Source organism: Grus americana, chromosome 2 (genome assembly GCF_028858705.1).
Source record: "Grus americana isolate bGruAme1 chromosome 2, bGruAme1.mat, whole genome shotgun sequence".
Taxonomy (NCBI): domain Eukaryota; kingdom Metazoa; phylum Chordata; class Aves; order Gruiformes; family Gruidae; genus Grus; species Grus americana.
This window is the reverse complement of record NC_072853.1, coordinates 134,071,182-134,095,966: the sequence shown is the minus strand read 5'-3', so window position 1 is coordinate 134,095,966 and position 24,785 is coordinate 134,071,182. Positions and strand designations below refer to the sequence as shown.

Below are 24,785 nucleotides of genomic sequence, written 5' to 3'. Positions count from 1 at the left end.
GCCCTTCATGCCAAATACAGACTGTTACATTCTGGTTTATCCTCGCAGACGGAAAGTGCTTACACAGCAGAAAGTCAGAGGAATGTCTGGCAATATATTCTAGTGTATATTCCTTATTGACCTTTTTAAATATTCCAGTAACTAGGCCATTATCTCCAGTTCCTCAGCGGCTGCAGGTCTCAGCCCTGGGCTCTATTGCACCAAACTGGCCTCTGGGGTTTAAGGCTTTGTCTCCGTTCCCACACTCATTTGTGGTATCTGCACCTACATGGACCAGTCCTCTGGCCTGAAAATCCATCAGGAGAGGTGAGGTAGAGGAACGATTTCTGTGGGACACTCATTTGAAAACCATGCTTAGTTTCTAAGCGGTATTTTAAATCAGGCACAAGTATATTATCAAATAGAAAACAAACATTTGAGAAAAGCAGTCCTTTAGATAATTCTGCATTTTTTTAGGGGGCAACCAAAGCCACTGTAGATTAAAATTAGCCAATTTCCAGATACCTGGAGACAATAAATTAGTTTGGGACAGCTCTGCTTAGCTTTAAGAAGTCTAAAAAAAAAAAATGCATTTGGCAACAGCTCTTTTCTCAGAAATTCTGTGCCTTCATCTGCCACTTCATCTATTTTCTTTTGTATTTAAGTCTGTTTACGATAAATAGCAATAATAATAAAAAAAATCACACACTAATACAACACAATAAGTGTATGTTAGATTCTGGCAGAATATTTGCCCTAATTTTAATTCCTACACTTTGAATAAAGATGAGTTTTATGCAACACTGAAACCAGTCGGACTCCTGTAAGGCATTTAGTGCAGGGGTACGGCAGCTCCACCGGCGCAGTGATCGATAACGTGGCATGTTACTGTTAAGCCAGAGCAAGTGACATATGGCCATGTAGCTGCACATTATAATTAACCACTGATTTACAACAGAAAGAGGATAGACTGCTGCATTCAATTAACTCGCCTTCCTTTCAGCTGACAGGCAGCTGAGTGCTGAACACTTAATATACTTTTTGCAAATTTCCTTCTCCACAAGCATTGTAATTGCTGTAATTAGCACAGATCAACTATGACAGCAAAACTCTCATTTCATCTATACAATGCAGCAGCTTATAAAAACTGAGGATTTATCAGTTTTATTAAGTAGCTAACTGGCATTTATCATACATTCTTACACAGTTCCATGTAGGGTTTTTTTCAGATAATTCAGTCACCTTCTATATAACTCTGCAGAAAAAAAAACATTTTCCCAAGAAATATGACTTGGGATGAGTTCAGCTGCTGACAGTCACATGCACACCTATTAAGAGGCACAGTGATATGTGAAAAGTGATACAGGTACTCCACACGTTTGCTGTTGAATGAGAGTCTGTATTTTCTGCCACACTGGGGTTTGGTTTTTTTTTCCCTACAGACTGTATATTAGTCCCTAGGAAAAAGGCTGTCAGAGCACCCTAAACCTCCGTTTTGACTTTCTCCTGTTTTCTGTACGACAGCCTGCTGTCATAGGTGCTCGGGTTTTATTTGACTTGATATTTTGATTTACCTGTCAGAATAGTGTGGAGGTTAGAAGAGGTGACTGGCAAGGCTAGGGGAGTTCATGCTAGCTAATCACTCGCCCACTGAGTAGATATCGAGAGATTTGAGCAAATGTGGTCAAGTCAGATCACTATGGGACATCTTGCTCCTGACTGCTAGAAGGACCCACAGAGTGACTTCAGGATTGTAACCTGGCCATGCTTCACGCCACCTGTCCAGGTAATGAAAGCTGCAAAGAAAAAGTTTAATGCGAGTATTTCCGCAGAGCACAGCACAACAAACCACACGGAGCCTTCTATTACATTTGCTTGAAGCCTCAAGGAAACGTAATTTGCTGTGATAACTAAAAGCTTAAAGGAGATCAGCCGCTGACTTTGTGAGTCACTGGGTTGTTCTTCTTGGCCTAAGGAGTCCACTGTATTCAGACCATGACCGTAGCGTGTAAAGGTGGGGGTTACACTGTGTCTGTGGTGGGAATGACGAACAGCTCAGGCCGTGCCCGACCTTTCAGTGTTCATTCAGAGAAGCAGTTGTGACCCTGACCGTGGGATCGTAACCTTACCGTGCATTCTGCTTTAACCTTTGGGTGTGCGTCGCTATGGCCTTATGCTGACTGGCCATGGGGTGGCAATGTCAATCTTCTCAAACACATTTTCTTACACTTGCTGGTCTCAGCCCCCCTGCCTGCTCCTCCCCTTTTGTGCTTTGTTTTTAGCCCTTCTATTTTTAAGAGTTAAGGAATCTGTACATGTATTTTAAAACTCAGTTTTGTCTTCTGGTAATTCAGTCTGTCACAAAAACTTTCTGATCCCACTAGACTGTACACTTTCTTCTGCTCCCCCTTCATTCAGTCCATTACAGGTGCTCAAGTACACTTTTAAAGTGAATTCTATTTCAATGCCAGCTTTCCATACAAGGTTTCTCCCCTTCTAAAGGTGCAAATGCTAGAGACTCTGTCCTTTGACTAAAGTTTCTTTCAGCTTTTGGGGTTTTTTTGCTTTCTCTCAAGCTAATAAACTTCACTGTCAAGTCATCTTCATTTCTCAGACTTTGCCTTTTGAAATAAAAAGTCCTTTCATTCAAGGTCTATTTTTTGTTATTTGTCTAAAACAACAACAACTACAAAGTTAGTTTTATAAAACTATCTCTTACTTCACTGTAAGTCTTGCACAGGGGTACGTTGAAGACTTGTGTAGAAGTACCAGAGCCCCAGCTGAACAAGGTGGTTTACGTGCCAGAAGAGCGCTCTCCCCCGCTGAGTTCCCTAGGGCTGATTTACTGCTTTTCCCAGTTCCAGGAATCCACTGCCCAGCAGTATACAACACGGAGATGCTCACAAGCCTGAAGCAGCACGCCCTATTCTTGGTTCAGGAACATTTTGTTGAACAAGCGTGTCAGATCTGACATACAGAAGCAGTAAGCACTTGCAATTATCGATAGAATTTGTCCTCCAATCTATAGCAAGAAAATGTCTCTCCTAATGACAGTTTTGCTAACATTCCTCTGCAAAGATTACAAATATCTCCCCAAAAGATTATTGCAGACCTGTAACACTACCCCACTAAAATGTTTTTACTACTCTTCAAGAGATTTCAGCTCAAAGACTGTACAGTCATTTCCTATACTTTTAAATCTGCCACGGTGTTGGTGTACTGCACTAGTCCACCAGCCTTACCTTTACCTGTGCTTTTCTCAGTCCCATGGATCTCTCCAAGCTCATACGCCACTTATGAAAGCTATTCGGTGTATTCTTTCTATAATAAACATTTTCACATATGGCTGTATGAGTGGTCTCAGTTAGCCCTGTTATGCAAACTCCCTGCATTATTAAAAAACAAAAAAACAAAAAAACCAAACACCTCCTAAGTCATATCACTCTGGCCTAATCAGTGAGACAATCAGCAATTTTTTTTATTGGGATCTCTTGTAGAGTCAGATCTGCCGCTCGATCTTGCTCTGGGTGGACAGATCAGTTATGCCATGCCATATGGACAGCTTTGTTCCTCCATCACACCAGACTTGCCATTTCCATGTACCTTGTGAACCGCAGGCTCCTCATTCTCCTCTTTGGTTGACATCTGCAAACCCTGAGATGTCCAACTTCCAACCCTCCATCCTTACTGATGCCTCCTTCACACCTTGTAAGGTCAGATCTGACTAAAGGCTGTAGCCTTTGCACCATCTCTTCCACAAACTCCCTCAGATATCCAGCTGTTGGCTAGTACATTCACCAAGTCATCTTAATTCCATTGTCTCCTCCAGTTCAAGGGGCACCTCAATAGCCAGCCTAGTGGCCACCTCCTTTAAGAAAAAAAAATAAAATCCTTCACACACACTCATTGTCTCTCCTCCTTTTCTTTAACCTTCTGCTGGAAACAGTCCAGAAGTTCCTGACATTTTGGCTTCAGGTAACAGTCACGTATTTCACCAAAGCATGACAAGAAAGCCATCGACACTTAAACCTACGCAGCCAAGCGCAGCCACCAGTACTGCCCACAAATGCTGTTCAAGTCCCATGTCAGGTTGTTCCAGCGTTAGTTTCCTGTGTGTGTTGCTGTGGTAGTACCAGCACCCAGGTTTCTCTCCAAGAAGGAGGCAGAGGCACAAGTTTTAGGCAGAGGGAGGGACGGGGCAGAACACCATAGCACAAGCCCTGCCTGATGGGAAGATGCTTGCCTTTGCCGTCAGGTGGGAGCCGTGGGAGAAGAGGTTTCCTCCAAAAGCTCTCCCTTCCAGGAAGCTCTCAGCTTTGTGCCTCTCTCATTTCATGCAGCTTCTTCATTTATTCAAAACTGCCTACAGAGACATGCAGAGAGGAAGCGTACTAGACATTTTGAACTGCTTTTAAAGCTTCTAGGTTAGCCTCCCATTCACCTCTTTTCCCACAGTTCAGTACAAAGTGCGCTTTATACAACGTGTTCCTCTTTTCAAGCATGAAACAAACTATCCCTCAGTACTTGTGCTGTACAGTGCCTGCTCTTATTAGAGTAGGAAGGAATAATTGCAGGGATTATGAATGTGGTACTGAATGTCAAGGCATATTAAAGCTGTTCAATATCTCGAGATTGAATAAAGATTCTTCCAAGGCGCTGCTTTTCTGTCTGAAATTAAATTATGGCATCAAATAGCTTATTAGTGGATCTACCCAGTAACTAATTTTGTTGGCGTAAAAAGTTACTCATCTCACCATTACCAGAACGCGTCTTTGTGCTCACAAGCATCACAGAGTTTTTTATCCAATACTGCTCCTAAGGTACAAAACCACTCTGTCATTCATCAAGAATGGGGCGCACATGCCACAATACCATGCATGCCAGGCTTTACGAAAAAGATGGATCACACAGTGCAGGATCTTGGAGAAATCCATTGCTCAGTAACTTTTTTCAAGTTATTTATCCATAAGCACATTTTATTTCGTGTAATGATGCCAGAGCAGTGAACTAATGCATTTAGAAGCTGGATTGCAGTGTTTCAGGAGATTGGCAGCTGAAGCGCTGCTTGGGCTCAACACAGTGTCCGGTCCGAGACTTCTGAAATTGCCTCCAGCTGCATTTGGGAGGCGCATCCAGCCTCCTGCTATTCCACACCACAGAGCTCTGCCCACGCATAGGCTGACTACTGGAAAAGCCCTCCCGCTGGCGGTTGCGCTGCCCTCCGTCCTCACTCCTCACTAACTGGCTGCCATACGAAGCTGTAACACACATCTGGTGTTGGGCAGGAAGCCTGTCTTGGGCAAAGACTGAAGAAGTGATGAAAATCTCTCTTCAGCCCTTCCTTGAGCTGGGGAAGAGACTTGCACACCTGAAACACATTCAGGTTCATGCTAGATTCAAGGGCAATGCTTTTGTAACATGGCTTCCTATGCTGGTAGCAGGAAAAAGTAAGTTCTTACGGATAGCCAAAGAAGCTTAAAGTTATGAACTTGATGCAGTATGCGAGGCAGTCAAGGACCTCCTTCCCAGGCTGAACAGTTAAGAACCAAGCCTTGTATCTTTCAGAGGATTCAGCTGGGGCTGAGCAGGTATCATTCAGTTGTAAGGAAGCTTTAACAGCCTTGCTGCTATTCTGTGTTTAAATTCAAAAGCTGATAAAGCTATTACTTATTTTCAAGTGGGATCCTGAAGCAAGAATGGCAGAAACAGGAATGCTATAGAGAGTTTGGTGCTCCAGTTCTTTCCTTCTTCCCTGCTTTAGACATTTAGAAATGCAGCTACTTCATGACTCCTCAAATAATCCAAACAGATGCTATTTGAATCTTAACTCCCAGCACCTGTCCACATTATTTAAAGCTGATCTTTCCATCCTGGCCAGCAGAACTACTAAAGCAGATCTGTTCTTCCTAAACATTTGCCTCCTTGTAAGGCCTTTAGTAAAACCAGGACAGCTGCTGACATCAGGAGCTATGCTGAAACTTGTTTTGGCTTTTTGCAGCAAGAAGGGGGATGTACAGATTCGGTCCGGTGGGAAGCAGTACCGGGAAGTAATGCTAAACCAGTTGCTCGGGATGAGAAGGAAGCGAGAGGTGGGATGAACACTTCTCGGGTGTCAGAGGAGCTCCCTCTCTCAGGGTGGGCTGAATCAGTCTGACAGTGCCTGTACCTTTCTCCAGTCAATACGGGGAGAGCTGCAATTAGTAGCTTAGCTAAATAGCAGTTAGATTGGGTTTCTTTAATGGCCGAAATGAGGAATACAAATCCCAATGAACTAACAAGTAAATAATCTTCTGGGGACTATCAATGCTGTTACCATGTGAAAGTCTTTCCCTTTTGTGATTTATTATAGCAGATTTCTCAACCACTACCATTTCAGGGGCAGGATGGTCTGCTGGAAGCTGACATTTGGTATGACAGCTGGCTCACACTCAATTCCAAAATGTTATCGTATATAATGTTATCTTAATTCAATTATTCAATCCGAATTATTAGCAAAGTCTGAACTGCAGGTTATTAACAATAATGAAACCACAATGCATTTTAAAAACAAAACAAAAATTCTAAAGAAAAATATTAGTATTGTGATTAAAAAAACATATTTAAGGAAGAAGTGCAAGATCCTTTACCATTTATATTCAATTCAATTTACTTTTGGCAGATAATACCACAAGGAAAATACACCAGCGACTTTACAACTTTTTAGTGCCTAGCTATGTTTATTTTAGATGGTATCATCGGTCATTGACATCAGTGATGGCCCAAGTCTTTGCCAGCTCCAGTAGTCTCTCCAATAGTTCTACAACCTCTATACCTTGACTATCTGAAGAGGAAACTATATATATGCGTGTATATGTATAAATATATATACACACATACATAACATATATATGCTTTTATATGTATGTTTTAAATGAGTCACTGTTCTGTTCCTACTTCGATAGGAATCAAAGATGCTATTCAAGTTTCATGCACAAGCAAAGTGTCTTTTCAGAGAAAGCACTGAATGTTCATTCACTATTTTGGTTCACTATTTGTATTGCAGAAACACCGGGACATCATATCCAAACTGAGGACTTCTTGTGCCAATATCCAACACTCCTTCATTTACTTTGTTGTGTCTTGTGGAGGTAAAAGCTGGTATTTCTCCTTACCTCCTCTGAAATCTAGCCTCTCACACTAGAAAAATCTACTGTCATAGTCCAGACCAAGGAACTCTACATAGAAGACTGCCAGTATTAGTCAGCATTAACGACGAGAACAACAACTAGGTAGCTTGTCAGGAGTACAGTGTGACTCAGACTGACTTCCACAAGTCTTTCCGCACCATTAAATTTCAGTATTGTCCCAGCACATTCAGAGTAACAGATGATTAAACACAACCTCATTTTAGGAATCAAGTTAATGAAGCGAGCACTGTGCAATGTAAAGGCTTGTTTCACAAAGGTTTCTGGAGTCACAGTGACATTTTCCCCTCTATTCTGAATCAGTAGATGTATTTATTACCTAGCAGCTGTGGGTTGGGAGAAAAACCCCATACCACAAGTCATCTTTAATACAGAGCAAGATTAACATAAAACATGAAAAATAATTATTGCAAGCTCAATGCAGGCAACTAGCTGTAAACTCTGTAGAAACAAGTGTCATTTCTGTAACTGGTTACGAACTGCTTGTATTACCTTCAAACACCCCTCTCACCGTGAACTGTCCAGCGGGCTCTCAGGTACTCTCATCCTCCATTAAGGGCTGTATTTTGGGGCACTATTACTTTCTTTTGTACTCACTACCATATTTTGGGAAGAGAGGAGGTACTCACAATTCACTTTGTCATTCACTGATCATTAACAATTCCAACTTGAAACCACGTAAGAGCCTGTCTAAGCACTGCCTTTCACCCACCATAACTCAAATAGCAAATCTTACACACTTAAAGGACAATCACAGCATCAACTCTAATTTGTACCTTTTGGAAAAGAAAACTTTTACCTTGTTCAAGTGAAATGTTAGGAATACGAGATTTCCTTTCTGACCCATTTGTATGAAGGGAAATGGAGTTTTCCCCATTTAAAAGAACAGGTTAAAGACTGACATTTGGAGGAAAAAAAAAGATACACAGTGAGATGTCCCACTGCTGCCATCTACTACAGCTCTTCCATTTATCCAGGCTTCTCTACAGCATTGCACCAGAGACAAAGGAAAGAAACCTTTAACAAAAGGCATGATCACAACCCTGGACCTACAGAAGAAGAGAACTTGCCTTGTGCAGGGAATCTGCTTGGTGGATGCCCATGGGAGACCATCCTGGAGAGAAGGGTGGCTGGTTGAAATTCAAGAATTATCTCCTCCAGGCTCAAGAATGCCCATCCCAACACACAGGAGATAAGCAGAGGCAGCAGGAGGCCTGGATGCATGAACAAGGAGCTCTTAACTAAACTTAAAAATGAAAGACAAGTGTATAGAGGTGAAAGGAAGAGCAGAGGACCTAGAGGGATGATAGATGCGCTACCCACGCATGCACAGGTGGGGTTAGGAAGGCCAAAGCCCAAATGAAGTGGAATCTGGCAAGGGGGGTGAAAGGCAACAGGAAAAGCTTTTGCCGACATATCAGCAACAGGAAGAGTAGGGCACCATGACTGAACAGGGCAGAGGACCTGCTGACAGGAGATACGGAAAAGCCCAAGTTACTCGCTGCCACCTTTGCTCCTGTTGTTACCAGTGAGAGCAGGCCTCAGGAACCCCAGGCCTGAGCCCAGGCAGTGGCCTCGGGAACCCCAGGCTCAAAGGGCCTTGACCAGCGGCACAAAGCCCAGCTGGAGACCTGGCCATACTGCTGTACACCAGGGAGCAATGCCCAGGCCAGGCCAGGATGGTCTAAAAGCTTCATTAGCCAAGATGGGTGATGGGACAGAGCTCACCCTCAGTGCGTTTGCAGAGAACACAAATGCAGAGGAGAAGTCAATACCCCCAGAGGGGTGTGCTGCCATTCACAGGGACATCAGACAGCACACGTGAGCCAGCACATGAACCTCAGGAAGTGTCAAGGGCAATGCCAAGTCCTGCTCCTGGGGACAAACCACCCCAGGCACCAGCACACACAGGGGCTACGCAGCTGGAAAGCAGCTTTGCAGAAAAAGCCCCAGGGCTCTTCAACAACCAAGGGGAACATGAGCCAGCCACACGCACCATGGCAGCAAAGATGGCCAACAGCCCCCAGCGAGCCAGCAGGTCAGATATACATGGTGAAGGCGGCTGGACAGAAGACCCGATAATAAAGACACATTGCAGGTAATAGCTGCATATCACACCGTTATACTAACATCATCAAAACTACAAAGTTGCCCAAGTAGTGCTACATTACTGACAGGACAGTCACCTACTTCGGCCATCAATCAGTTTACAACTCATCTGCTTGAGCTCACCTTCGCCTGTCAGTCAGTGTTCCTCATCCGAGTGGTGTAGGCATGGCGTCTTACCTGACAAGGCTGCATTTGCACAGCCCATGCTCCATAAAATGGGTATTCAGCACATTTTAAGTAATGTGGTCAATCTTATTGTGACTTCTAGACATCTATAATGAAAACTGAACAAATACATTGCTATCTAGTGTGTTTTTCACAAACCCCATAAAGAAGAGGCGAGAGTATTTACAAAAGTATACAACTTCAAAAAACCAGTTTAATTTACTGCCCAAATTATTAAACAGCTAACAAGACAACCTTGTAGTTTATACATTAGGAATGTAAGTTTTCATGTACAGTTAAGAGAACACTTCACTGTAAAAAAGGTGAAATACCGTGTTACAAAAACACAGAACAGTCTCACAGAAGGAACTGAAGAAGATGAGAAAGTGTGGCACACTCATTTAAACTTAGGTTCTCAGGTGAAGACAGACATCTACAGACTGATGCAGCTATTCCACAGACTTTGGTCAATATTAAGAAATGTACACAGCTAGTAACAGAAGTAGAATTATACGAATACAAAAGGCAATATATTACACACCTATATACAGCACTGTAAGCCTCAAACACTGACAAAAGATATCAGACATAATAATTATGTTAGAAATTTCTAGAATCCTCATAGAAATGAGAAGAGACCTCCTTAGAGAGAAGTGTGGCTAATACCGAGTATTTCTGTACCTGTCAAATCCATCAGGTATTCAAGGCAATTCCCTTCAGAAAAGTCATTGCAGCTCTATTGCAAGTGGTTAGAGGCCATACGCTTTCTGCACAAATGTTACAGATTCTCACAACACAAATAATAATTCTCTGCTCCAACAGAGTTTTAAAAGTGTTGCTGCTCAAAGCCATCATTGGGAACAGTGTCCTTTGATTTAGAACAGTAAGGTCAGTTGTAAATGTCAGCATTAAAACAACCCATCTTGTTATAACTTGAGATGATTCACTCCTACATAACATTCTGCCTGCAGAACATTGCAGCCGTGTGTGATGTTTGGAGTGCACTCATCAGATCTACCCACTCCTGGGTAGACTACAATATGGGATGCATTAATAGGTTTTCCTTACACTGTTAGAAGACTTCTTTAATATATATTTTTCATTCATCAGTCTAAAGTGATCAGACAATGCTCAAAACCCAAGAGCCTGACAATTTTTGAGATATCGTGAAAGAATTAATCTATATGCTTCCTGCCCTACTTTCCCTCTTTCCCTCTCCTCCCCATGCCCCAATCCTGCACCACAGATATTTGGACAACAAATAATTCTGCCCTCCCTCTCCTGCTTTTTTTTTTTTTTTTTCCCATTTTTAAGAAAAGAAAGAAGCACAACTGAAAGTTTTATTACTCACATCAGGAAAGAAATTCTTTAGACTTGATCAGTATCAAGGTGTGATGTCAGTTCACAAAAACACGCTCATTGTGTAAGTTGCTCTAGAGACCAATACACACATATTTATATGAAGCCACTTATGTGTGGAAACCGCAGCTTTTAGTACCAAGAACCTTACATCATTTTCTCAAAAAAGTATGAAGCTTTATGTAGTTTCAGTTGTATCAATATGAGCCGATGTCTTGGCTTCAGGCCAAACCACAGTTAGAATAATTAATTGGATAAAATGATAAACTAACTTTACTGTAACACTGACTTGTAGCCAACAAGTATTGCAAACATTATGTTACATATCTACATTTTATGGCATTTTAGATCCTTTGAAATTCTAATTATTTATAGCTAAAGTGACTAAATCTTCCCAGTACAATAAACATCGTTTATACCAACGCCCAGCTTGAAAGAGCATCTACTGAGGAGATAACTGAAACAATCATGAACTAAATGAAACAAAACAAAACCAGTAGAATTACTTAAAAATTCTAGTCCCTTAACACTAACTCACAACTAATACAGTCACAACAAACATTTGCCAATTGCAATTTTATAGATCTATTCTAGTTTATGTTTCAATTTAAGTTACTGTAAAGTGTTTCCAAAGTATTCTTAAGTGCGGATCATGAGGCAGCTGTAAATTCTGCCGGTTATTTCTTTGTAACACCTAGAACAAAGGTCAAGGGAAGGAAGAGCTCTCCATTCAGTATGTGTAGTGCTAGCCAGCCTCTGCTATCAGCTGCCTAAAGCCCTTCTATTGCTGGTGGTTATGCGTGCTCCAGCAGCAACATGTATTAGCCAATCTGAAACAAATGCGCTGTCTAATGTGTATTGCAGAAAAACCTGTAAAAAAGAGGCAACATTTTCTGCTGTACAAAGTGTTTACAAAAACATACAACTTCAAAGAACCAGTTTATTTCACTGGCCAAAGTATTAAACACTAAACAGGACAAACTTGTAGTTTATACATTAGGAATGTAAGTTTTCATGTACAATTTAGAACAAACTTCCCTGTAAAAAGGTGAAATACTGCGTTACTAGAACAGAATGGTGTCACACAAAAACCTGAAGAATGAGAAAGTATGGCACATTCATTTAAACTCAGGTTCTCAAGTGAAGACAAACATCTACAGACTGATGCAGCTACTCCACAGACTTTGGTGAATATTAAGAAATGTACACATCTAGTCTGCAGTCTTAGAAGTAGAATTATACAATTAAGTTGTCCCTATCAACTATGTCTCCTCATCTCTTTTCGTTAATTAATCAGCTTATTAATCACTATAAACCTGAATAACATTAGCTGCTCAAAATCTATTTGTGCTTCAGTTTAAGTCAAAAAGGGATAGCTAAACTTATCTCCAGGCAAGTAGGAAAGTCTAGAATTTTAGTGTTCATTTTGTTACAAGGTTCTTGACAATAAGGGATCACTAGCTGCAGAAATCCGGACATGACTATGTTGGGCACGACTATGCCTTAGATCTTCATCTTATTTCTCCACTCATAATAATATATTGTCTGTTTATCAGCTAATCACTGCTACTGGAGTGGTTTTGTCAGCTATTGCTTCTCCAAAGTTCTGTGTAAGAAGTTTTAATGTCCATTAAAGTCTTAATGTTATAAAAGTCGGTATCAAACAAGGTCACCAGACTAACTGAAGGTTAAAGGTTAGGTAACCTTGAACAGGCCCCTGGTTTAGAATTTCAAACTAGAAAAATAACAGATATAAAAGACTAGGAATTACAGTGCTAGTTATATTTACATTATAATTTCCCTTTGTGCTTGCAAGTTACTGAAAGTACACATCCTTTGGTAGTATTCTCTTAGTCTCAAGTAAGAAGCTCACGTTAAACACATTCACACTCCTGATTTGCTTGAGTCAGTGCAAAGAGCTCATACCTTGTTTCCTACATAACATTGTTACATTAGCACATTTCTTCCCCATAAATCATACAAATACTGATAATAGCGACTTTTCAATGAGTAGTTTTGTGCCTGATATTTAACAATCTGAAAGAAAGACAGAGTCTGCCACACAATTTTAAGTGTAAAGAGTGACTACTATAGCAACTGATAAGAACTCCTATCTGCAAGTACTGCTGCTGTATGGCTTTTGGCCCAATTTGAGATGCAAAGAAAAAATCAAAATGCATCTATAATTCAGACTCATATAGGCATAAAGAATATGAACATTGCAATGTGTACCAACTACCATTACAAAAACTGCCATAACATCAAACACTGAACTGATGCTTCTAGTTTTAATCTTACACATAAGCACAGCTTTCTCATGGCTAACGTAAGAGAATGTTTGTTCTTACAATGCTGTTCCAAAATTTCACGCCCATACTGCGAGACTCCTCTTAACTAAAACAAGCACTTGCAGTTTTGCCTATGCCAAGTGGCAGTGAAAAAGTAGAATCTGGGAAAGAGGCTCTATTTGTTCCCGCACTGTGCATTTGTAAAAAAACACACATTTGGTCAGCAGCTGAACAGCCAATCAATGCTTGTTAAACTGGTGTAAACTTCACATGAAGCCATAAGCAATCAGGTGCATAAATACAGTAAGTCAAAGAGGAACTTTCCAAGCTATTAGAAGTTGACGCAAAATAATTATAACTGTTGTCTATTCACCATTACTGTCAAATGTGAGCCAAATAAGAATTTACAGGCTTGAGGTTTAAGTAATGTGTAGCATATTAAGGGGCTTAATGTACCAATGTACCAACATCAGCATGAACCCTCAATATTTTATTTTTTCATACTTGCCAATTTAATATCAATCTGTTGACAAAGTTATGCTAATACTAGGAGGTCGCTGCTGATTAGGTTGTTTGCTTAAAATGGGAAGATCCATTCTTTCTGTTCCATATATCAATTTTTCCTCCTGAAGACTGCAAGCCGAAAACCTGTTCGCCTCTGTACCAGATACCCCACCACGGTTATTTGGAACTGTGACACCACTGACCTGTTCAAAGGATTTACTAAACACGGTAGTGGTCGTTCTGGCCAGACTATGGCTGCCAGGCTTAGGCAGGGACTGGCTAGTTGTCAGTGTCAGTCTCTTCAGAGAGACAAGCTCTAGATTCTCACTCATGGCTCTCTGAGTCTGTTTTCGTGACAAGTGTTCTCTGCAGGTTTCTCCTTCTTTTTCTTTTCCTCCAGCTTTGCTTCCTCCAGACCTTCGTTGACTCTTCCCTAAAAGGTTCTTACTGCTCGTGCTGCTGCTGTTAGATAGGGCAGACTGACTTGTACTAGAAGTAGCCCTAGAGTAAAACCCTTCATCAGTTTCAGATACTTCTATCAGTTCTTCTTGAATGGCTACATCAGTATTACCTGCATGGTAGAAAAAGAAAGGAAGAATTAGCAACTGACTTTCTCACATTAATTGATTTGACATATTGCTAGATTTTGATATGACAAGCATGAAGCCATACAGCCACAGAACAGAGAACAGAAGACAAAACACTTACCTATTCCATTACATTTTGGAATTAAGGTTCATTAGGATATAAAGTTACAGCAAATAATGCTGCATTAACTAGATCAAAAAGCATGCCCACAGTCTCATTTTGTAGTGATTTTGGGGAAAAAAAATGCAGTCTTGTTAATTCATGCAGGAGATTAGAAACTTACAGATTAGAAGATACCAGACAGAACAAAAAAATTGTAAATCTTATTCTGAGCAAGTGCTCCAATACATGATTTTGCAAAGCTCATTAATTATAAAGGTATGTGATCAATGCCCCAGGATACCCAATATGGCACCTGCACGTTTCGCAACCCAAGAATGCTTTAGGACTGAAAGGTCACCTTCTGCATCATAGGTCTGGTGGTATGAGTTGGAAACTCAAGTACATGAGATCTCCAGTATACCGTGAAAGGTGGAATTTGGGAAATCTGAGGTACACAGCAAGATGGTTTTCACATCCATTTTGATGGATTCTTCATATCATTGATCACTGGATTTTGTAAGCCAATTAAATATGCTTTATGAACTCAAAGGTATATTGAGTCTCACAGTGTATTTTCTCCAGATTAAATAAATCTACTTGCAAGTACATTGTCATTGTCTGTGGCACAAAGCCGTGTGCAATACATGCATTTGTGTTATTACACATGCAAATATATTAACTGCATACTTTAATTTTCCAAACATGCAGCAGTGACCCTTTCAATCAATAGTGGTACCTTAGAGTGCAGCTACAAGTGCTCTGCTAAAACTGCACTCTGCCAGATGAGTTTATTCCATCCTCCATCATTTTTCTTACAGATTTTTGCCTCCTGATTTCTGGCATGCCTTTGCTGTCAGTTCTAGGATCTGTAGCTGTTTCCTGTACTCCCTGCAAATGCTGAACATCATTCTCTGCTAGTGCTCTGCTCTTTTCCCCATTCCCGGTCCTCTCTCCAGCCACACTTGTGACACTAATCTCAGGTATGATAAAGTTGCCCAATTCAGTAGCATCATTACCATTCTCTGGTTGTTCTAGAATTAAAGATGGATAAGAAAACAAAACAAAAGATGTCTGAAACAAAACATGAAACAAAAGCCAATAGATACAGATGACTAAAGCATTATGAATTAAAGCAGATGTTCACATATTAACCTCTTGTTAATTAGCAACATTAGCGAGTATGGAATTTTGGTTTATTTCTAAATTGCAGGCTTCAATCTTCCAATTATTGGCCTGCACCCACATACTGGAAAGCCCTGTGCTTGATCTTTCAAAAACTGAAGTTTCTGAGGATCATGAAACAAACAAACAGTCAGAGATTATCAGAAATCAAAGAACTCTCCATAATTCACTTTTATGACTATATTCTCTGTATCGCCATGCTAAAGTGAAACACTTTTACAATGAAATAGTATATCAACTTCATGTGTTATCATGCAAGACTAGAAATTCTACACATACAATGTCATGATAATGCACAGTGGTCAGCCTGAAAACTAATAGTGAAACAACTAAGCCAACTCAAGCACACTTTGACTTCTGTTTTCTTTCTTCATTTCAAAAAACTATTTTCAACCAGAAAGATATTTACAAGTAGGAAAATTCTCCAGTTACTAAAATTAACTTATTCAGATAAAACCTATGAAGTTTTACTGCAGTTTTTGCCACCTACTAATAATATACCATAAATGTTGATCTACTCAGCCTTTTTAAGCTTCTTATATGAGCTTACAACTAAATTAGTTTGCAATAAACTTATTTGTGTCACACAAGTCAGTTACTAAGTACAGTTGAGAAAACAGATTAAGCTGGGAGGAGGGAAAGCACCACAACTTCCTGCAGCGCTGAAAATACAAAACAAACAAAACAAAACTAAAAAATTAAAGGCAAAACCCAATGCAGCTTGGTTCTAAGATTACTTCTTTTCATTTGGCTAAGTCATCAACAGCAGATACACAAGCGCTCAGTGTGGCAAAAAAAATTATTTCAAGACAGTCAAAGATTCCTGCAGACATAGCCAAAAATCCCCAAGCAAACAGAAAACTCCACTGCTACTCAAAGTGTGAGAATGATGGTTGTGTTTAAGCACAAGAGATTTAATGATGATATTTAGTGGTAAGAATGCAATAGTTCCCACAAGGTCCTGGTAAAACAAATCTCAACTCAAAAGATGCCTGTCTACATTAGATGAAGACAGCTTTGAGAAGGATGAACTCTTGAGAGGAAAAAAAGTGAAAATAAAAACAGGAGTTGAAACTATGGAAATTCCAAGTATATGCAAGTAACAAGTTACAATCCTAGCAACCTGTCAGCTCCAGTGTTTGAAGTCTCACTATCTGAAGGTCTTTTTAAAATTATTCAGAATTGCTTTATCAGCACTAGCTCTACAACCGCAAAACTGCATTTACATGACCTGGAGAAGAAAAAAAAAGAGAAGCCATCAGTTACAGATAGTCACGGCACATCCTCCATGAAGGTGTATACCACAGAAATACAAGTGAAGAAGAGCAAGAACTACACTATATGCTATATAGTTATATATTCTACATGTGTTATATTAGTATACTATATGCAAACACTATGGCCACAAACTTGAGAAGACTAGAAGTGCACTAAAAGCACAGCTCAGATTAAAGCTCAACTGAATCCCTGTGTTTTTTTCGTAACGCGGCTCTTTCAGACCTGAGGTTTAAGTAAGGACCACCCAGACTATACTGTCAGTTTGCTACTGCATGTGACAGAAATTGGCAGTACAGACATTTAACTGACAGTATAAAATCCAAACCCAGAGGAATTTATGATGAGATTATTTTTCACAGTGGCAGCTCTAATGCTTTTCAGCTGGAGGGGATCCTCTCTTCCTCCTGTCCCCACAATGAGGACTCTTGCACAGGCACAGTGTGCACTGAGGTCAAGCAGGCTACAGTGCTGGGCTTTTCGTTAGCATTTGTGCTGCCTGCGTTTACCACAACAACGAAGTAAGTCTCAGAGCTAGGTTATTCTGGCAGGGATGGACATCATTGTCCCCTAGTCTAAGAGTTATCCCTGATTTTACCTGCAAATGCTAAGTATTGTGATTCTTTCTAACTACTCAACTACTAATGAAAGTATCTAATTAACAAGTTCTGCTATCCAAAGGAAATGGCATTAACAATTGCTGCTATTAGCCACTAACTTCCTGATACTTGGCAGGAAACTCAAGTTAGAACTGTTTCCAAGTGTTACTCCTTCTAACAGCACTTTCTGCAAAAGACTTCTGTCGTCAGTAACAAAGGTAACAACCAAGCACCATGAACTACAACAGTATTAATAAATAACAAATACAATAAATATTATATATAATAATACAATAATGATAATAATAATACAATAATACCACCACCACCAAATATAGCCTTTTTTTCTAAAAACATAGAAGCAGAAAGGTTAGTGAGGAGAGATCAATGTTCTGAGTGGCCTCATAGGTCTAATTTTACTAGGGTGAAGTACCTGCACCTCTCCCATGGTAACCTTCAAAGTCCTTCCTGCTCCCCCATCAGTGCAGCTACAGGCACCTTATTTCAGCAGAACTCCTTCTCGGGATCCACTGATCTCCCTATCCACAAGTCGATTCTGCTAGAAACGTCATTTGTCATTTAGAGCCAGGACACCCGAGAGAAGCAAGGGCAGACCAGAGCTTACTGTCAGTGCCTGCCCCACCAAGGGCAGAAAAGCACTTGTTAACAACACCCAGCTCCAAAGAGACGAGACTCAGAGAGCACAGGAGAAATTAGAGAAACAGAGGAAGAACTTTTTTATTCCAGATTTTGTGTAACATTTATTGTTGTTTGGTGGTGTGCATTTCTAAATGTAACACAGTCCTGTGATATCAGCACTTTACCCATCATTGCTCCATTCCCAGAGCTCCGTAACCATTACCACAATGAACTGAGGGAAAAAACAAAAAACCTTAAGTTTTACCCAGCATAATTATGGCTAATCTTTTAGGTAAGTGCTATTAACCACTTGCAATGAAAGGGAATATACCCTTCTCTGAGTTTAACACTGAACTACAGAAGGAAATTAAGTGAAAAAATGGGATACTGGGTATCTCAACTCCTATTAACACTGTCTACCAGAGCATGTACAGTCTTGTGGCCAGGATAAGACCACACAATCCATGTCCTTCATAGTAGGATCGCCTCCTTGTTTTAAAACTTTTAAGAACACCTAAAACAAACCTTCAGCTTCATAGTGCTTGGTTTTGAAGATAATACTGCTTCAAGCTGGACAACTCTGAGGGTCTATCCTTTGAGAAAGGGATATTAATACCCAGTGCACAAGGCAATGTAGCAAAAGAGAAAACACTGCTAAACAGCGTAGAGACAAAAACAAATACTTATGTCAGTTTGAAAGTTAATATAAATATGCTCATAGCAGTTGAAGAAAACTGTATTTGGAGTTAGATTTCTGAATGCAACCAACCTTGATAAATGCATTTCATGATTACTAGCTGCTAAGAATTAATTCAAAAGATATTTCAATCATAGTCTACCTCATGACTACAGTTGCCTACATCATTTACGTCAGACTGCACAGGCAAACTGCCCATTTGGATTGTAACTCAATCTCAACCACCAGAAGCTCAAGCTGCATTTCCTGCATAACAATGTTAGCATTTTGAATTATTCACAAAAGCATCAAGGTTGTATCCCAAAATTAACATTCATTCCAGATTCCTAAAAGTTATAACTATTTCAGGACTTAATACTGTTTCAAAAAAAGTAAAAAAATCCTCTCCACAGAGATTCAAAGACTAATGTTTCTAAACCTTGTGTACTACATGAAAGGCAATCTCTGCAACGGGGAAAAAATAACGTCTTGTCCTTCTTCTATAGCTGACGTCTTTGTTTTAGTGTTATGTGTCTTGCCAACATCTGCTTATCTCTTCTTATTCAGTCTGTCACATTAGAGTATTTCTCTTACATGCATTACCTCTACACGCAGGAGTTTTGCAGAGCAACCATTTTATAGGGTGGTTTGGCAGATTTTACACCGGCAAGGAAAGTGTTGCTACAGCTTGCTTTGTTTTTTCCTAGCTTCCATAAATAACCATTCATTTAGGTGTTTATGCCCCTTATACACTGTATGATTTTTCTGGTTTTCCTTTATTTGTGAATGGAAGTGGAAATGCCACTTAAGGCTCGTTTTTAAAACATGAATGCTACAAAAAACTAATTCTAGATAGAGGCGCTAATGCTTCTCTTTAAGCTTTATGATTTATAGGCAATCCAATTCAATAACACTAAACAATTTGTTGATAAGCGGTGGCTACTATCAACTGAATCTATAAATACTATCCATTTGTGATTAGATGTTTCCATTTTGTAAATAACCTTCATCTTTAGTACCTCTAAAGTACCTACCTTAGAAGTCCAGATTCACAATACTAATTTGATTTTTAAAAAAGTCCTTCTAAGTAACAGTTCTAATGAACAAGTTACAGGATTGAGTGTCTCAACAAGATTTTTTTCAAAACTGACTTCAATCTAGAGTTCTAGTAAAGGCTAGTAATATCTAATGCCTGAAAAGTTTTATAGTAAGCTGAATTTTTTAAAACATAAAAAAATAAAGCCTGTGTTTCTCAGCTGGAAATGTGATTGGCTGTAATTCTTTCATTTATTTTATACAAATAGCTAATGATTAGAAAGTGCTGCTCTTGCTTCCCCAAGGGATGCTTTGCTTCATCAGGTCTTCTGGTCCGCATAGTGTATAAGATCAAACCGCCTCTCAGCTCTCTCCTCTAGCTTCCTAACCTATTTGTACAACTCTTTTTATTATACTGAAGCACAAAGATAAAACCCCGAATATACTTTTTCCCCTTACACCATGGGAGAGAGAATAATGGTCAGGAGGAGGTACAAGGTTTGTCATCTGATTTCTACCAATTCCAGAATTTATTTTAATTCAAACAAGCATCTGTAAGCACAAGCCTCGTTATTCTTTCTGCAGGCTGACCCTGAAGATCTATTCCATCTCTTTCTTTCATCAAGAATTGAGGGGCACTGAATTATGAAACCATCTATGCTGACTTTAAAAAGGCGTTTCAAATCACAGAAAGCAATTTTCAGTATTTTATAATGAAAATTTTGAGATAAGCTTAAGTAGTATATGCATGGAACAGTTACCATTTAAAATAAAACAATTGGACAGTCAAAGATACCATAGACTCAGTTTTGGGCTTTAAACTAGCCTAATGTTTACATAGCCTTCAAACTTACAACTGCTCTGACAACCTGCTACAAAAGTTCCCCTCCCACTCCGCCCTACACCAAGTGATTTTCTTCCTCTTCATTAAATCCACTAAATCTTCATTAAATCGAGGCAAATCCAAAGTTTTCCCAATAACCCAAACAAAATGTTGACAAGAGCTTTTTTGTAAAAGTCCTTGATTTTTCAATCCTCATCCCTAAACACAGACTACTACTCACTTGGGTCACACTAACCAGATTATCACCGTTTCTCTCAACTTGTCCTGCTTTATCTGACTCCCATAAAACACAGCATACCGCCCCATTTCTGTAAGTCCTACTATTATTCTCATTTCCCTTTCACCTTACTGTTATCTGCTGCACAGCACAGTTGGCCCACCCATTCTACCCTGAACTTCACCAAGCATCACCCCTGCAAGAATGTAATAGTTGTAAAAACTTCTGTATTTCTGTATTTGCTGAAAAATTTGCATTCTTATAAGAATGGTTCCAACACTGATTCTGTAACATTTTTATTTTTTTTTTCCGTAAACGCAAAGGGAATGTTTATTTTAATACACTTTCAATTCCTCTGAATGAACTAGCACTCAGTATCCCTAATCTGTGTTCCCATCTACTACGTGTGCTGGTTTTGGCTGGGGATAGAGTTAATTTTTTTCAGACTGACTAGTATGGGGCTATGTTTTGGATTTGTGCTGGAAACAGTGCTGATAACACAGGGATGTTTCAGTTACTGCTGAGCAGCGCTCACACAGAGCCAAGGCCTCTTCTGCTTCTCACACCACCCCACCAGCCAGTGGGCTGGGGGTGCACAAGGAGTTGGGAGGGGGCACAGGCGGGACAGCTGACCCCAGCTGACCAAGGGGATATCCCACACCATATGATGTCATGCTCAGCATATAAAGCTGGGGGGAAGAAGGAGAAAGGGGGGACATTTGGAGTGATGGCGTTTGTCTTCCCAAGTAACCATTACGTGTGCTGGAGCCCTGCTTTCCTGGAGATGGCTGAACACCTGCCTGCCCATGGGAAGTGGGGAATGAATTCCTTGTCTTGCTTTGCTTGTGTGCGTGGCTTTTGCTTTAGTTATTAAACTGTCTTTATCTCAACCCACAAGTTTTCTCACTTTTACTCCTCCGATTCTCCCCCCCATCCCACTGTGGGGGGAGTGAGTAAGCAGCTGTGTGGTGCTTAGCTGCTGGCTGGGGTTAAACCACAACACCAAAACATAATAATTTATCCCTCTACCCTTAAATCTAATTTTGCTTTAAGTAATTTAAGACAGATGAGGTTCTACAGTAAAGTTGTTAAATGTTTGCTTTGATTCAGGTACTATAAACTATTTTTCAGAAGAAAATGGGAACAATGGCCTCTCTAAAGAATTAGTAAGTTTGCACAGCTCCCTTTAAGAAAGAGGCTTTTGTAATTTTGTTTTTTGTGGGGTTTTTTTTCTAAACATGATTAAGGAAATAAAGAATATACTTCATCTGAACTGCATTAAGATTCCCGTTCACCAGTCAAGAAAATAAAAACCTCTAAACCGCTGCTTGCTTACTAGCAATGTAGATGTGCAATAATAAAATTCTCAATGCTATTTTAAACACATGTAAAAAGTTGAGAATTCATTGCAAAATGTGTTTCTTACCATGCCTTTTCCATCTATGCCCTCGAATTGACATGCTAGTCACAGCATTTCTTGATATTCTGGATGAAGTAGGTGTAATTTCAACCTGAATGCATCTTGTACCTTCTTTACTAGATTTCATGGCACCCTGAGGCAGTGAAGCTTTTATTGCATTAGCAACCTAGAAGCAAAAAGATGCAGTTAAGTTCTTAACATGAAGGTCCAGATTTTAGAAGAAGAATTCTGTCAGGGGATTCTTATTACTCCAAGAAGAATATTGTGTACAGTTCCACTTTAAGGTCAAAAAGCACACTAGCTTTTTGCACAGGTTATAAAGAATGGTGATTGCAATTACCTCTCAGAACTAATGCTTGCCACTTTTTAAAACCAAGTTTCCAGTTCAAAGACATGGCTGTTACTTCAGAGTGCTTCTGCACTATCTTCTAAGCTTTTAAGACTTAGAAGCGTTCTACTGAGAATAGCTTGTTCACTAGGGAAGATGACAAAATAACTAAGTACGTTGAAAATACCTGTGCGCCTGCATGTACACTTACAGATTTAGCTATGCACATGACCATAGTCACATAGACCCCATGGGATTTAGGTTCCTGGTGTGATGCTGCATCATGCAGAAGGATTTCCGAGACTAAAAATTCTACTCAAAAAATGCTGAAATACAATACCTACCAGTAGAGGTTCTGGATACAGTTCCAGCTGTGCTCTATACAAAATGTCATCCATAGCTTTACGAGCCAGATCCCATTCTCCATTATAACTACAAAGGTAAATATATACATAATAATAAGCATCTATATCAACAGATGAACCTTCTTGGTCACATAACATTCATAGATTTAGTGTTCCTTGAGAGCTCAATTTAGAGGAGTCGAACTACTTGGGTTCATTAGCAGTAAGCCAGCTATTTAGAGAACTTGTTCTGAAGTAGCATCTATGGAGATAAAGTATTATTTTTGTTGGCCACCCTGAGCAGTTTAAAAATGACATAATTAGTTATCGATCAGCTAGTCATGAAACATTCTGAAACAGGAACGTTTTAATATTACTCCATCTTTTGAGTATTCCTGTGTTACTAGTCTCTAATTATTTCAGTTAACGAGAAAGCTTCACACATTAACATGACTATCAAAGGGTAGATGACATCAGCACTTCAGAGAAAAAAATATAAGACCTTTTTTCCTTAACCAGACTGATGTCAAAACTAAGCATGCAAAAATGCAGACAGCAGACAGTGGTTGAAAAAAGGGTTTTTGAAAGATTTTCACATCAGCAGTTATACCTATTAAGTGCTGTTCTAGCCCTCTTTCCCCCAATACGACATAAGTAGCTTCAGCCGACTAGTTGGAGAACTATGTACTCTTCCCAAGGACCTTATTACTAGACACAGCATCTATCCACTAGAACATAAAACATTTCAAAAGATAGGATGCCTAAATGAGTGTAAAAATTAAGCTGACATTTATTTTGTACACATATAAAAAACCAACCAACTTACAAGGCATAATAAATCCCTGTTAGCATTTGCACCATGAATTCAGATGAGACTGGAATCCTACTGTTGACTCCCTTGTACTTTCTCACTTGTTGGCGAGGATATCCACAGACACAAATTCTAAAGAAATTATGCATTTGTCATTAGCAAATAATGTAGAACCACCTTTGTACAGAACACTACAAAGCTAGGTGTTTAGTATGCATTTTAATTACAATAGACCCACAGGAAGGTAGCCATTAACAACCCTGTGCTGAAGCAGACTATTTCTTATTATGGGAGAAGGGTATGCCCTCTACCGGCAGAGTTCAAAACCTTCACAATAGAGATGTCCTAGACACTCCTGTTAGACTACGTGAACATGAAAGAAAACTGCCAGTAAAAGCCATTCTGAATCCACACATTTGCTGCAGAATAGAAAAAAATAAGTTAACGGTATTTAAGGAAATTAAGCAGCAGAGCGACTATTAATATTACAGACAGAAACATAAGTGTCATTGCATATAATATGGAAGCTGCATACAAGTTTTCAAGCAAAGAAAACCACATCAGGTTCTGTAGTCAAAACATTTTGGAAATCCAAGGTACTGGGCAGTTAAATATTCAATTCATTGGCTATTACTGGACTTCTGGAATGACCTTTAATGACATTAATCAAAGTATTTCCTTCTCCAAAGCATGGATTAGAAGGTTTAGTCTCAGAAAACTTCAATTCTTCAGCTTCAGTATCAGAGAGCTTGTAACACTCCTCTAAAATCTTTTTTTTTTTTTTCAGAAAAATAATTAAGATTGTATTGTAGTACCTTTGAAATTACATATGTAATAGAGATTTCAGGAGCCTTTTTTTATTAATACTAAATTTGCCAGTAACCTACTGCACTTTTTTCCTCTTCTCCTCTAGCCCACAACTCATCTTCTGCTTTGGCTACTTAAAAAAAAAAAAAGCTGACAGCACCCCCAAGATCTCTAAGGCTCAGCAACAGTTCCAGCATGTACTTTACACCTACTATGACTCTTCATGCTGGTGTCACCGTATCTCCAAATAAAAACAACCAAAAAAGATTTTAAACACTTAATCAGGAAAGACAGGAAGTCATGCTAGTGATAACATGCAAGGAAACAAAA

At 39.6% G+C, this 24,785-nt stretch overlaps 1 protein-coding gene across 11 annotated transcripts in view; it reads right to left on the bottom strand.

Moving 5' to 3' along the window:
- Positions 1–9,619: 9,619 nt before the first annotated feature.
- Positions 9,620–24,785, bottom strand: part of HYCC1 (hyccin PI4KA lipid kinase complex subunit 1) — a 48,090-nt gene continuing 32,924 nt past the window's right edge. For 5 of the 11 annotated variants that reach the window (XM_054817357.1, XM_054817363.1, XM_054817360.1 and 2 more), the window contains 5 exons: positions 23,664–23,780; positions 22,838–22,925; positions 22,172–22,331; positions 15,295–15,309; positions 9,620–14,159 (listed from right to left, as the gene is read on the bottom strand). In XM_054817357.1, coding sequence (XP_054673332.1) covers positions 13,603–14,159; positions 15,295–15,309; positions 22,172–22,331; positions 22,838–22,925; positions 23,664–23,780 — 937 coding nt within the window. In that variant the 3' untranslated portion in view covers positions 9,620–13,602. Of the gene's footprint in view, positions 14,160–15,014; positions 15,310–22,171; positions 22,332–22,837; positions 22,926–23,663; positions 23,781–24,785 lie in introns of all 11 variants that reach the window. The other 6 variants (XM_054817361.1, XM_054817364.1, XM_054817362.1 and 3 more) reach the window with 3 other exon arrangements.